The sequence below is a fragment of the Lycorma delicatula genome, chromosome 1 (genome assembly GCF_047948215.1).
Source record: "Lycorma delicatula isolate Av1 chromosome 1, ASM4794821v1, whole genome shotgun sequence".
NCBI classification, from domain to species: domain Eukaryota; kingdom Metazoa; phylum Arthropoda; class Insecta; order Hemiptera; family Fulgoridae; genus Lycorma; species Lycorma delicatula.
Genome location: NC_134455.1, coordinates 165,514,328 through 165,530,428, shown reverse-complemented (window position 1 = coordinate 165,530,428; position 16,101 = coordinate 165,514,328). Strand labels below are relative to the sequence as shown.

Here is a 16,101-nt window from a genome sequence, read left to right as displayed (position 1 = left end):
AAAATACTATTAATGCTTTTAAAAAGAAGCCAAACATTGTCTTACCTCTGCACACAGCTAGTTCCTGGTTTACTGTATTAACATTATTTATTTGTTATGAGTATAGATAGACCTTTTTGAAAAGTGTCTGTAATACCTCAAACTAACATGTACGTTTTTTTAGTTGCTAATGTCATTAAGAGATATAAGTTTGCAAAATTCTAACATCTAATTTTATCTGCATAAAATAGTAGATGTATTTCATGTTAATCATCTTTGTACTATTTGACATTTGAAAACTTCAAACAAATTTATCAGAATATTTTATTTTTGTGGTAGGAAAGTTGACTTTTCAAAAGTATAAAACTACAAAGTTAATATACATTTTCAGAAAATGAATGAGTTTTTAAAAAAGTATTTTAAGAAATATTAGTTTTGATAAGAAGTTAATTAACAATTTTAATACTTTTCTTGAGTGTGGTATTTAGAAATATAAAGGCCAGTAGTATTACAGTCACGCAATTTGGTAAGTAAAAAAAATATTTTTTAATATAAATAAAAAAAAAGTGTTAAGTTTATTAAGCAAGTAAAATAAAGCATAATCATAAAATAAATAAGCATAATTGGAAAAGAAAAATAGTCATACAAAACTGATGTAATAGAATTAAAAATTATAAATAAATACAAAAATTCTTAATGAGGTAAGTGTAAATTGTCAATATTTTTATTATTAATATACAGTGGCCAGTATTTATAAGTACACTAGTTCCAATAACATGCAAGAGGTGATATTTTCTGTTTTTTTCAGTTTTAAAAATAGATTTCACATTATATAAAGTTAAAAATGAATAAAAATTTAACTATTTTTAATTAAATCTAAATTGATATTTATTACTAAAATTTGAACAAGTTGTAAATCTTAAAAGTTTGATGAATATTTTTCAAAAATGTTTGCCCCTGTACCTTTATTTGTGATGTTTCCTGCCTTATTTTACTTACTACATGAAGGAGAAAATGTAGTCTATTAAAAGTTGTGAGCCAAGATAACTTTAAAATAAGATAACCAGCATACATAATGTATAACCGTGTTGTTTTATTATGTTAAAATCAAATTTACTTAACCATGAACCTTCTATTGCTTTTTCTACTCAAGGTGAAAATATCCAAAATTTCAGATCAGTTTTCCACAATACGTCAGGTAACTGTGGTTATACTGTGTTTATGATTACCATTTATAGTAAACTGATAACTAAATTGCATGTTTTGTAATTAACTGCACATGTTTTTATTTCTCGTAATGTAAGGAACTGTGAAGTGCTATTTGTACAAATAGCAATTAAAAATTTGTTTCTCAAATAATTTTATCTGGAAAATTGGAACACTTTTGAAACACAAAACTGTTAAAATCATTAAATGTTTCACATATTTGAGTATTACAGTTTCATTTTACATGTTGGTCTTTTTAAAATTTCTTTAAAATAAATTTATATCAGGATAAAAATGAAAGAATAGTTACTTTCATCACTAATATTTTACTTGTTATTTTATTATCTATATATATAAAACAGCATGTCGTGAATGATTTGTAATCAATACCCAACAAAAACTCTTGAGATAAATTAATGAAAATTTGTATACATGTTCTTATGGTGTAAGTGCACATTACAAAAGGATTTTTTGAAATCCGAGTTTAGGATTAAAATGAAGTAACAGTGAAATTTACTATTTTTTTATTGTCTCTGTAATAAATGAAGATATATATTTGATTTTTGGTGTGTGTAATCTTCATGTGAATTTCTAAAAACTAGTTTCTAGATTTTTTGAAATATGGAGTTACAGATAATTTTTTTTTTTTTTAAACCCGTTTTTTTTTTTTATTTCCCAGTAACAAATGAAGATATCAAAATTATTTTTAGTGTGTGTAATCTGCCTGTGATTATCATATCTAAAAATAAATTTTTAGATTCCTTTGAATTCAACCTTGAAAGGAGTGAAGAAAACAAAAAAAAATTGAAAAAATGATTGCAAATTTTCCCCATTCTGACTACACTAAATGAGATATTCAGTAGATTTGGGCTTATTCAGATAAATATATGAAATCCGGTTTGGTTTTTTGAATTTTGATTTTTTAAGGGGTGCGATAGTGTATAGTGCTGTGATTCAACCAATTCCACTGTCACTGTATGTGCAATGCAACTGGCTGCACCTGTCTCTGTTTACTTGACTAAAAGAAATAAAATTAAAAAAAAAGAAGAGAAACAAAGTGCTGGTGAATGGTAGCATCTCCACCCCTCTGAACACAGAGGGGTCCAGAAGGTAGGTTGCCCTTCCTGTCTAGCCCTGGCTAGACAGGAAGGGCAAGCAAGGTTGAAGTGAGCCCTCACCTGCTAAATATCCTTGACCACAACAGGAAACAGAAGTAACCATGTAGTGCTGGTGAAGCCATGACGGGATGCTAATATATAATAAAAGTTTACTAGATTTAGGTTTCAGTTAAAATATTGAAAGTGTTATTTTAATAATTCCATCTAAATAGAAAATTAATATGATGTTCTGTTTAAACTTTCAGTTTAAGTATTAAACAATTCATTTTTGATAATAATGAAATAAAAAGAAATGGATTAAAAATGAAACTTGTTAATTTATATTATTTAGAAATTATGTTAAATGTATAAAAAAAAATTGTTGTTAGCATTTCTTGCTTTCTTTGAATAAGCCGTGTGAATTGTTAGGCAGTGTTTTTTTTTAAACTAGAACATATATATAATTCTATAATTATCACACTTGGAGAGTGGTGAGGACAAAAATAGTGCACTAACTGTTCACAGTTTTGTGAAGTATATTGGATTCATGAATTTATGTGCATATCTGTGTTCAAAAATATTTTCCTGATATCACGTGCTAGTTAAGCTTAAGTTGTAATGTGAGTTTATTTGATGGGTATACATTTAATAGTTTTTTTAAAATACACACACACGTATATATTTTTTTTGTAGTTTATTTATATGGATTGTAGGTACTTTATTGGCTAAGTTTATATGTAAATATGGTAAGTATGTAACAGTTATGTATATATCAAATATTAATGGCATTAATATTCTTAATTGTTGCAGTTTTACATTAGCCTTTTTTTACAAAAAATAAATAAATTTGATTACAAAAAAAAAGATTATAAATTTCTCATTGAACTATGAAATGAAAACTGAACTTCGGTGAAGCAAAATGTTGCTAGTTTCCAAAAAATAATTTTTTACTTTTATTTACAAAATAACTAATATTACTACAGAAATTAATCTGTTGATACGTAATAAAGAGATTTATAAAGTCAAAATTAAAAAGAAGTTGAAATCTTTCCCTGGTCAAAAATTTGAACCAAAGGAAAAATTAAGGTTATTAACATTAACTGGTGAAATATAGTTGATTACAATACTATCTGCACCCTAAAGTTTTTTATTTTACCAATTAATAATACTTAGGTATATTTAGTGTGAGTAGTTATCTGACTTTTGTCATGTGTGGACAATTGAATGTTCTATCTTACATATTTGTTAACTAATTATGTTTGCTTACTTTTGGGTATTCTTACTCTGTACATTCCCTGTTGTCACTGACATATGAGGACTTTTTTTTGTTCTTGAGTTGAATTTTCCTTCTTATAATTACTTTCTTCTAGATAATCTACTAAATGTCTCAGAGATCTAAATGTAATTACAAAAATATCAGCAAGAATGAATTTATGCCCTTAAATTGGATAATACACATCCAAGAAATCTTTTGTTTTTCTAACTTGGTCTGATAAAAACTTAATGTTGTACTTGATGTAATTCAGCAGACTATTTTATACTCCTTAAATTTAAGTTAGATGAATAAAGAAAATCATTAAGGTAACATAAGGGTTGATTGAATTAAATAAAATAGTTTAATGATCATGTAGTTAGAATTTACAATAAAACTGTTTTCTTCAATATTCTTGAAACAAATATGTTTTTTTTTATATTGACATGCATAACAAATAATGTTATGAAAATTTAATTAGTCACTGTATGCATACATTTGCATGTATAAGAATTCATATATTTACATATTTAATTTTCTAAATATTTTGATAGATTTTGAGGGAGTGTATGTGAGTTTGTAAACTTAGTACTGCATAAAGGTTTTTTCAAATATCTGCAAATGAAAATTCTTTATTATTAGTTGTTTTTTTTTTTTGCTTGTAATATATTCTAGTTTAATTAATTATTTTTAATAATAAATTTGTAATTATTTATCAGTAAAATTTAGTTAGAAACTAAAATGAGGAAAAATGTAATTCTACACATGTAATTGAATGCAATCTTTACTAAGCTACAACATTATTAAAACCATTAAAATTCTTTCAACTAAACAGTAGCCTGACACTTGCAACTAACATCATTTAAAGTTAAATGACATTTTGCTGATTTTATTATGTAATTTAGAGTTAGAAACATTTACATAGATCTATTAAATCTTGAATTTCTTCTTTTATGTTCTTTCTACCTAACAACCAATATCCTACACAGGCATTGAAAATGGAACTATTTTAAAATAAAACATATTTTCATATTTAGAAGATTTTTTCAGAGTAAAGTACTTTTAACTGTTTTGTCAGTGTTGTTAAACATGTCCATGGTGTTTCTGGCACCAGCTTTAAAGTGGTTATGAAACTGATACTTATGTTGTTGAATGGTATATTTGGTAACTGTTATTTGTTTAATCTTATTTTTTCTAAAGTAGTATATAAATTTCATAATGTTCAAGTGCATTGAGATCATGGTCCACACTGGTGAAACACAGGTCACATTCTGCAGGTGAACTTTGCATGTTATGGTTATGGTCTTTGTATAAATGTCCTATTACTATGAGGTCATTAAATTGATGTATTTAATTCATTTTTATGTGTATCACTTTATGTACTTATCTGTATAAAAAATATTTCCTGTTTCACTTTGTGTGCTTTTATTTTAGCCCATGCTTTGGACTATAACTTTTTCAGATACATTTTTATTTGTTCTTTGTATTTGTAAATGTGTATTTGATCTACTCCAGTGGGTAGACCATTTGTAATAAACATTAATTTATACTTGTAGTATAACATTTTATGTTTAGTATAGTCTGTACACTTTTGAATCATTGTGTTACTCTGTTAGTATGGATTCATACTAACAGCAAGTTTGTCAAATTAAGTTTTTTTTTTAAGTTTGTCAGCAAGTTTGTCAAATTATGAGGCTCGGCTGATAAATTTTGCAAATATATGTGTAGCATTGGAATGAAAAGAGATATTGGAATGAAACAGAAAAAGAATAAAAGTACAATATCTTAGTTATAAAATGCAGTATTTATTTTTCAATATAATCTCTGTTTACACGGATACACTTTTCCCAACTTGTGACAAGTTTTTGCAATCCGTCACTGAAAAATTCTGGCAGTCTTTCTCGGATCCAAGTGGCCACAGCTTCTGTCACCTCATTGGTGGTACAATGATTACCTTTGAGATCTCTCTTTTTGAGATTATCTCTGAGATAAGTGGAAGTCGCACGGAGCCAAATTTGTCGAGTATGCAGAATAAGCGCAAACTTCAGCTTGCGAAAAGTCATCCATCAGTTTGGGTGGTACCCATCGTCACAGAGTTTATGGTAACCTAATTGCTTGATAAGATGGCCTACTCCGTTCTTTAGATATGCCTAACTGAATAGTGATGCATTACTGGTAATTCGCCATTTACTTTGAAGCATATCGTCCATCTCCTTTCAATGTTTCTCAACAGTCACAGAAACTGGTCATCTGCTGCAAGGTGTGTCCTCAATTATCGCTTTACCAGCTTCACATTCGTGAAATTTTAATGCCCACCTATTCACAGTACTCCTATCAACGGTTTCACTACCGTAAACAGCTTTTAAACAATGAAATATATTCATAGGACTCACATTTTTTGCTGTTAAAAATTCGAGCACTGTGTGCTATTTTAACTGTGTTGACATATTGGCCATACTCGACTCCATTTTAACTGCTACTGAAAATAGACGTAAATGGATTTCAATGGATTATTGCAGGTTTGAAGAGGGGGATTTAAGCTATCTTGTGCTGCCATGCCCAACTAGATGGTACCTTTTGTCTCCATGTAGCATGCTAGTGTGGAAAATTTATCATCAGCCAAGCCTCTTATCTTGACCATTTTATTTATGGTTTTAAAAGCAATATAGTACATGGTTTTCTTGAAGTCTTAGTAATTTATATGTCTGTTGGTGGATGTATGTTAGCAAATATATTTCCAGGCTTTAGAGACTGGAAATATACCTTGGTATATTTTTTATGTTATTTTGAATTGTAAGTGTAGATATGTAGTCAGTCATTAACATTTATTAATTGTGTTACATTAATTTTAGTAATTAATTTATATTAATTCATAACACAAATGAATTCATTGAGTTCTTTAATGTAAATGTTTGCTGAAGTATTTTATGTTTATAAAAAACCATGGCATGTATACACATGTGAAAAAGCTGCTTTTACATGTAATGTGGAACAATTAGATGTGTTATGGATAAATGTCTCAGCAGTAATCTTGGGCTTTCTACATATTTTGAAAGTGTGCTTGATTCTGTTTTGGATATAGTAAAGTCTAGAAGCTAAGTTTTTGTGTTAATAATCTTTGGGAACTGTTAATTTGAGGTATAAACTGTTGATGGGTGTTAGGAATGTTTGGCATACCTTCACAAAATAGAAATAAAATAAAATTATGAGTTCATACCTATATCCAGCAGATCTTACTAATATTTCTGAAATTGATTTGGTGACCATTACTTATACAACTACTAGAACTTGAATATGTTAAGTGTTTTCTGGATCATGATAAAAATTTATACATTTTTTGTAGCCAGAAAACCTGCTGATTTACAATTTTTTTATCTTTATAAGTTCCTTCCCAAGATTATTTAATATAAATTATTTATGATTACTGCAAACAATAATAATTATTTTATCTTTTATTAGTTAAAAATGCTGAATTCTGAAACAAATGGTAACTGTGTTTTATGTAAGCTAAAAGGTCAAATTAATTGCTCTGGTTGTGGTGTAGTTCAGTACTGCTCATTGCAACATATGAAGGAACATAGTTCTGTTCATAAACCACTTTGTAAATCTTATATTATTTCAAAAAATGAAGTATTTGGGAGGTAAGTTTTAACTCTTTTAATACAAATTTTTTTAAAAAATATTTAAGATTAATTTATTCTATTCATCATTCCCTTAATGTCAAATGTATATAGCCACCAATTATAATGCTATAATTGTGTTTTATTAGTAAATGGTGCACTTAAAAATAATTTTATTGAACTGTATGGTAATTCAAGTCCACTGCAAAATATTTAACAAAAATATATATATATTGTAAAAGATTCTTGCGCAAGAAGACAGATTTTTCTTTTTTTTTGTTTCCTTTTGAAAAATTATCAACTCATTATAGTCTAAAATTTTACAATTATTTTTTAATTAATTTTACATTTATTTTTTGATCTATAAAAAATAGTTAAAAACACACTACATTATAATAAATAAATAAATAAAAATATTACTAACAATAGATACTACAGATAAAGAAATGTCAACATTTCAACTTGCAGCATCAATCATACTTCCAACTTGCCCTTACCAAATTTTTTTGACTTTAAATTGAGTATAACTCAAGAACTCAACCAATCTTCATAAAATTTTCTAACATGCACAACTTAATATACACTATACAACATATCTAAATTTCAATGAAATTGATTCAGTAGTTTTACAGATTTTCAACCCACAACATTTTATATCTCTGCCTGTATATAAAAAAGCTTAAAATTTAAACAAAATTCATTTTCACGCTGACTCCCATTACGAGACTGAAAGTAATGTCATACTTTTCTTCAAAAAGTTGGTAAAAATATACAAGAAGTGTGAAAATTTTGATAAAAAATTTTGTATTGAGGTTATAATGTACATGCTCTAAAAATATCAAGATGATGCAAACAATGTTTCTTATCTTGTCCCGGCCAGACTTTTATCCTTTAATTGTGATTAAATATTATTAGTTAATACAAATTATTTATTAAGTAGCAAAAGCTAAAAAGTACTCTCATAAGTATACCAAGATTAATAAGATTATAAATAAAGCTTGTTAAAATATAACCCTTTTGATTTGAAATAAATGTTAAAAAAAAAGTTTTACATAATTTGTAATCAATTATTGTTAACCAATTATTTATTCAGATTATTGGTAATAATTATTCATAAAAACATGAAATAATATTTCAGTCATTTCATAATTTTTTAAAACATACTTCAGCTTATCAGAGACAATAAACTAATCATGCTTTTTTCATGATCAGTTTATGATATTTGATTCTGGTTACCAGTATCAGTATTCACATTAATAAAGGAATTACCAGTTTATGCAATCTAAATGATCTAATCAAATGATTATAGTTAGAAACTTAACAGGATTATCACAAAAGTGATTCTTAGAAGGATCTACTTTGTAATTTTTATCTAGATTAGTATGCTAAGTTGAATTAATTTGCTAATATTCATAGTATGGCAAAGCTCTTCCAGGATTTTCATAACCTCTTCTCGCTCTTGAAAATAATGGAAAAGTTCATATAAAATGTGTCCTAAAATACTTTGTTTGCAAGTGAAAGATTTCAGCTACACCAGTGAAATGAAGTTGTACTGAAATTTTTAGGACGTTAATTAAGGGGCAGAATTAGCTATTTCATATGGTTTTTGACCTGATCAAAGTCGCAGGATTCCAGATCCCAAAAAAATTAGCATGACTTTTTACAATCTTCAGGAAACACATTGACACTTAGTATTCCTACCAGTTATGAACGATCTATCCACACAAACTGTTATTTATAAAATTATTATTGATGGACAGTCCAGGTGTCAGTACACAACGTATTTCTAAGCAGATCGTAGCATTCGATAGCTTGGAGAACACTTAAACAAAACAAGGTTTATTCTCATCATAAACAGTCAGTTTAACATCTACACCCAGGAGATAGTCTGCTTTGTTTGGAGTTCTGTAACTGGTAGTATAGAAATCAACAACTATACAAGTATGTTTTGTTTACTGACGAGGCAAATTTCACTTGAGATGTCATCAACAACTTATGCAATGAGCATACATGGGCAGAAGTAAATCCTTATGAAATGGTAGAAGGCAATTTTCAACACTGATTTAACATCAATAAATGATGCGGCCTTCTTCACAATCAGCTGTTAGGACAATTTGTATTACCTGACTGCTTAAATGTTGAGGTCTACTTGCACTTTCTTCAAAGTGCAAGATCAGATCACATGAAGACCTTTCGATTTTTGTGTCGGGATGGATACAAAATGTTGTATGAAAAAAAAATACATACTTGTAAGGAATTAATTCCTCATGAGAATCCTGGCGGAGAATCCACGAGGCAGCATTCATTTTGCCGATAAAGTTGTCCACATTATGGATGTGGCTGAGTAACTTAAGACAGCCCTGAAGAACTAAAAAGAGCAGCAAAAGCAATACAGAAGCGTGCCAAGAAATGTGTTGAAAATGGTGGTCTGATTTTTGAACATTTATTATAAACTGGTACATATAATGCACTTTGGTTTAGCATATTGTTTCTAAATAAAACTCAAATTTTTCTAACCTTTCTTTGTTTTATTCAACTTATCTTACACTACTTTTAATCAGAATTAAATTCTCTACTAGTTTTATTTAAAAGTGTTATGTGTTTTTACCCATTTAAACTTTTTTTTCTATTGTCTATTGGAGTTGTACGTCAAACATAAAAAAACCATGTTTTACTCCTTTTTATTGGTTTTCACCCCAGATTTCTTAAAAACTACTACAGATACCGTTTCTGAGACCTATTTTATTCAATTTTATCAGGTTAAAACATAAGAAATCACTAATTCTGCCCCTTCATTAATGTCCTAAAAATTTCAGTACGACCTGATTTCATTGGGGTAGCTGAAATCTGAGCGAAATCTTTCACTAGCTGTAATCTGCAAAATAAGCATTTTAGGACATATTTTACATGAACTTTTTCATTTTCATGAGTAGAATGGGTTATGAAAGTTGTGAAAGAACTTTGTGATTATGGACATTTTTCAATAATTTTACAGTTGTTGAATTGAAACTGTGACTAGTTTCTAAAATATGTTTGGCTATTGCCAACTTATCCATCTGTCTGTTCTTTATGTATATTTTGTTCGTTTATTATAGTGTTTAATCTTCTTTTAGTTTGTCCTATGTATTTCTTCCCTGTGGAGCATTCTATACACATTATTTCATAAATGCCAGACTTATCTTCTTTCTCTATAATATCTTTTGCGTTTCCGATAACCATCTTTAATTGTTACATTAAAATTATGTTTTTTAAAAATACTTTTGATTCTATTGCTGAAAGATGGATGATGTGTTATTTTAATCCATTTCTTTCCTTGTTGGTCGTCGTCTGTTGGTTGGAATGTTTTACTCTTTTTCAATTGTTTTTTTGGAAATTTCTTGTTTATGTTGAGAATTATATCCATTGACCATTGCCACATATTTGATATGCTCACGTTCTTTGTTATAAGCATCCTCTTCAAGTGGTATAGTGTTAAGTTGGTGGACCACTACTTTGAATGCAGCTTTTTTGTGTTGTGGATTATAAAACAAGTTACCAGTGATATATCTTACAACACGAGTTTTCTTTCTGTAAATGTTATATTTAAATTTTCCATTACGTCTAATTATTAATAAATCCAGAAACGGAAGTGTTCCATTGTTTTCTATTTTGTGTGTAAACTTTATTGTAGAACATAAATTTGTAGATTTTTTGTATGAAGTTTTCCAGGTTATACTGTGTATCAGATATTGCTAGAATGCCTACGTATCTTTTCCAAAAAAAAAAACATGAAAAATATTGAAATTTATTTTTAGCAGTATTCTCAATGTAATTAATGAAGAAGTTAGCCAAAAATCCCGATGACAGGTTTCCCATAACAGTTCCATCTGTTAAAATAAAGTGTCAATTTTGAAAATTTATACAAGTGTTTTTATTTGTTATAATGACTGGCAAATCAAACTCAAGAAGTTTAATAAATACTATAAAATCATTATTGATTATAATTTATGTTATTTATATATATATATTTTTTAGATTTATTGTGGCATCAAGAAATATAAAACAAGGAGAGATAATCTTTCAAGAAGAACCACTTGTATTTGGCCCAGGAGAAGAGAGCTCTGTTCCAATTTGTTTTTCTTGTGGAAGTATTCCTGGAACCATTTGTCAAATATGTAATGTAGCTCTAATCTGTAGGCCTGACTGTAGTGGGAAATTTCATTCTAATCTTGAATGTAAAACCTATAAGAAGATATCAGCAAAATTAAACAGTAACAATTTTCTTACAAGTAAACTTATTCTTCCTCTGAGATGCATTTTACATTTAAGGAATCCAGAGAATAATTGGTCGCACTTCTTTAATCTTGAATCACATATTGAGAAACGAAGAGATACACAAATATGGAGTCTTCATCACAGAAATATAGTTCAAGTAATTCTTATTTAATGTTTGATTATTCTGTTTGTGTTAAATATATTTCCAAGCTGAAAGTAGATACTTCTAGCCTATGAGAATGTTAGTGAATATTGAAGATCAAATATGAGTGTAGTTGTATCGTGTTTCTAAATAATTGAATTTTTAAATATTTATTAAGAGAATGACACTGTATTATACCAAAATGTAGTATATGGTATTTGATACGTATACCAAAATGTGCGCATGTATGCATGATGTTTATGAACACAGCTACTATTATTAGAACTACTGGATGTGACACTTCTAACAAATTATTTTTGTAACTTAAAAAATACACAAATGAAACATCCATAGATATATAAATTAAATAAATAGATAAATAAAACAAATTAAAATGAAGGGAAAATATGAATACTTTGTTTAGTAAAACAGTTAATAGAATTACGTTTAAAATAGTTTGCTTATTTTGACATTATAGCGTTTCATAAGCACAACTACTGTTTTCAATTACAGAGTAAAGTTTATTTATCACAAAATTAGAACTAACACAAATAAGCTAAATAAAAGTAGTAACATAAAAGCAAAAATAAATATTTAAGGAACACTTTTTTTATATCAGTTATTACTTTACTTCTTTGAATATCATCCTACTTAATTACTTCATTTAAATGTACTTTAAAGATTTTTCTTTGAAAACTAGTAGAAAAAAATAGAAATATTTCTGTTGTGTGTACAAGTATTTGTGTCTGTAAATTTCATTAGAAATGCATGATAATATGAATTGAAATGAACCATTTTTTTCTAAAACTTCATAATGGACTTATTATTCCATTTTTGTGTCTGTATATCATGATATACTAAATATCATTGAGTTAATTTATTCAACAGGGCAATACCTAATCATAATCACTTTTTTAGCATATAGAAATGCCAGACCTGATTAATATTTGAACCCAGCACTTTTTGGATGAAAGGCAGGAGAGGATGCTACCACTTCACTATGAAAATGGGCGAGAGAAAATTATTCTAATTTTAAATGGCAACAATAAGAACTTTAAATAGAACTAAAGATTTAAGAGAATCAGTGAGTATCAGAAAGAAAAAATATTCTACAAATAGAACATACACAGTTTGAACAATATAAAAGAATTATAATCTGGTTGATTCAAATGATACAATACAAAATGTACAACTGTAAGATGCTCAGAGTTTACCACCATAAAAAACGTAGGTTAACATCTTAAAAATACAATACCAGTAATATATGCAATTTTTTATTCATTGTTTTTATACTAATTTAGCCTCCATATATGATAGTTTTTTAAAATAAATTTACATTGTTGAAACAAATGGAATAGAGGGATAATGAGAACAGGATACAATTGTTATTACATACATTGTAACATTATTAAAATTGTTTTTAAAACTTGAATTGACTCTTGCTATACTTACCATCATTTCATAGAGATATGGTTCATCTCATGACAATGTGGTAAATAGACATAGACATAAAAAAATTATAACTAGCAATGCTAATGCCAGTTGCATGAGATCATTGATCGGTTGATGAACCTGGGCATGTAACACAGGAGTTACATGTTTTTTGGCTTACATATAGGGGCAAAGTGAATTCTAGTAACCCAGTTTTTAGACAGTATCTCGGAAAAATATATTGATTGGCCATCTACTGAGTCTCAACATAGTAGATTATTTGTAAGTCCTAATGAATGATCTAAAGGGCAATATTGTAAAACTAATCTTCTTAGTAGTCTGACTGAAACAGATTCTTATAGTGTGGACTGCACGATGAAACCACTGGAGGAGTTATTCTTACAATTGATGGCATTTTTAGTGATTTTTCTGAAAACCAAAGATTAGTGTTAGCTGACATTACTTCTGTCAAAGCAGCTCCTTAAAACTTAAATTCATCACATAAGTTTTGTCTTTTGGGTCAACAAAATTATTCTCTCTATTAAAATAATTGAACTCAGAAAAGGTTTTCAAAAAACCCTAGGCAAAATTGAAAAGGCAGTGAATGATACTAACTAGATTGGTCTGCTTGGCATTTATCTTGCCATCACCCCATTTGGTCACCCTAAAGCATAAGACTGAATCTCTGTGCCACAAACAGCTACTGAGCTACGAAACAGTTTAGCGACCAATGTCCTAACTAGCTCCTAGAGCTAACCTAAAAGAGTGAGTGGAATAAGCGTGGTACCATACACCACTTGCTTGTGTGTCCCACTGCCCACTTGTCATATATCACTAAAATGGGTAGGCACACCCCATCAACTACTAAAACATATATGACTATCAATAATTAAATTTATCTCGTCAAAGATAGCAATTCACTGCCACGCCTAGGCCGCTGAATGCCAGCAAGTGCCTGTCCACCATTAAAGCGCTTGAGCCTTAATCTGGCTGGTAGCCAGCCATATCTCTTGGTTAGCTTCCTACAGCAGCGCGGTAGGAGTCTTTTCCCTTAGGCAAATTACTGATGTCGGTTGAACAAACCAACTGCATCAAGGAACTCCCACACGGTTCGACAGTGCGGCTCTTGCCACATTGACTTGCCACTTGTGAGTGGCCAATTTTCCCCTTGACCTCTAAGTTCTAGGGTGGCCTGAGTTCTGGCCCTCCCAAGAGCTGGGCAATCGAACATCACGTGTTCGTTCGACTGGACCTCCCTGCAGACACACAGCTCATCAGCTGTTTGTGTGAGACATCAACCAGTTTACATGGTGGGTGTTAATTTACATGATTTAAACCAAAACATGGTTTAAATTTACATCATTGAAAATTTAAATTTACAACGGTAGCACTCGGGCTCCCATTGCTCTTAAAAACGATGGAGAGGCATACCATCCCTCCAGATTCTGTATAAATCTATATAAGGACCTTCCCTTTGTCGTGGCATGCCATTTTTGCTGCCATGCTTCCATCGCGAGGCTATAAAGGCTCCTCTGCAGGCGGGAGATGGGCAACTGTTCGAAATTTAGAATCAGTGCATTGAGATCACCGTTCCACTGCGGTACAGGTCCGGCTCAAAACTGCATCCCAAGTACCTCGGCCTCCCTGCCTCTTCGCAATTTCCATATCACCGTCCGAACTTTCACCACTAAATCGATTGGGAGAGCCTTTCCCAAGACAGTGGTAGCCTTGTTGGAGGTTGTTTTAAAAACACCAGTGCATACAATTAAGACTCTGTGCTGGGCATTCCTTAAATTTTTAATAAGTGCTCGAGTTCTTTCCAACCTATGCGCCCAAACTGACGCCGCGTAAGAGGTCATACTTTCGAAGACACCTCGGTACACCATGTAAAATGATGGCCTGACAGTCCGTAATCCTCTCGAGCAATCCTCCTAAGCTTGTGCATCACAGAGACGGCGTCCGCCGCTACTTGCCTAATGAGGTTGCTAAACAGAAACTTCTCATGAAACAAAACACCTAGGTACTTATGAACTCGATTTCGACTGATTACACAGCCTTTATACTTAATACGGGGGTTATGACTGTCTGATAATTTGTCTGCACGCTTGAGAAACATAAATTTCGCCTTGGGGACAGAAATCCTTAAATTTTGAATAAGCCGCCTGCGCTCAGTCTTCTAGCTGTGGTCGTGAATTACCACGAACTAACAGGAGACAAACTAAGCAGGAGAAGCCTGGGCCGTGACCCCTTCCGGGATTGTCAGTTCCAAAAATCCGTTGAATACCAGGTTCCACAGCAAGGGACCAAGAACGGAGCCCTGCAGGATTCCCCTGGAGACGGATTTTTCCACAACTAGGTGCGCATCCTTAAACAGAGCCGTGCGATCGACAAGTAATTACGTACTATTTGCAGCCAGTGGTTTCCACCTCGGCAAGAGCATTTAAGATGAAATCCTCAGTGCCAACCCCTTTCATGATGCCACACTGGCCTCGAATTAGAAATGATTGTGGCTGATTGTGGAACGGCTCTGGAAAAGCATATTGATGCTTTTCCAGAGCCGTTCCACAATCAGCCTTTCAAGCAACTTGCTGATTATCGACAAGAGGCTGATGGGTCAATAACTGCTGACCTCACTTGATCCTTTCCTGTTTTTAAGAGCACCCTCACCAAAGCCACCTTCCAACAAGTCGGTAAGCAACCCCAGTTTAGGCACCCTGAGAACAGTCTGCCAAGCGTCTCTCTTATGAATGGCAGCAGATGATAGAAAATATAGGGTCAAGTTGGTCAATCCCTGGTGCCTTTCTCAGCAACATTCGAGAAACCACTCAGTCCATATCTATGGGTTCCACAGCCCATATGCCATGGAATAGTGTCTCACCTGTCCTAACGCTGATTTCTGCTTCACCTTCCAGAGCATCTGGAAACAGAGTATCCAGGAATGCCTGGTAAGTCGCCACAGATGTTAAAGTGTGGTCACGACCACCAAACCCGCATCGAACACTGGACACCACATGCAATGGCTTTGGCCAGTCTACTAACTGGGCTGGATACTAACTATTGCTGTGGTTCCCTTTAGCAGTTTTCTACATAAAACACTAATTTTGTTATAAAAGCTATAAA

General features: G+C 30.9%; 1 protein-coding gene across 6 annotated transcripts in view; it reads left to right on the top strand.

Moving 5' to 3' along the window:
* The first annotated feature begins 2,753 nt into the window (after window positions 1-2,753).
* LOC142325302 (SET domain-containing protein SmydA-8-like) overlaps window positions 2,754-16,101 on the top strand; it is a 30,564-nt gene continuing 17,216 nt past the window's right edge. The window contains exons 1-3 of one of the 6 annotated variants that reach the window (XM_075366885.1): window positions 2,756-2,902; window positions 6,994-7,175; window positions 11,169-11,565. In XM_075366885.1, coding sequence (XP_075223000.1) covers window positions 7,000-7,175; window positions 11,169-11,565 — 573 coding nt within the window. In that variant the 5' untranslated portion in view covers window positions 2,756-2,902; window positions 6,994-6,999. Of the gene's footprint in view, window positions 3,029-6,993; window positions 7,176-11,168; window positions 11,566-12,468; window positions 12,635-16,101 lie in introns of those variants that run through there. The other 5 variants (XM_075366894.1, XM_075366875.1, XM_075366912.1 and 2 more) reach the window with 5 other exon arrangements.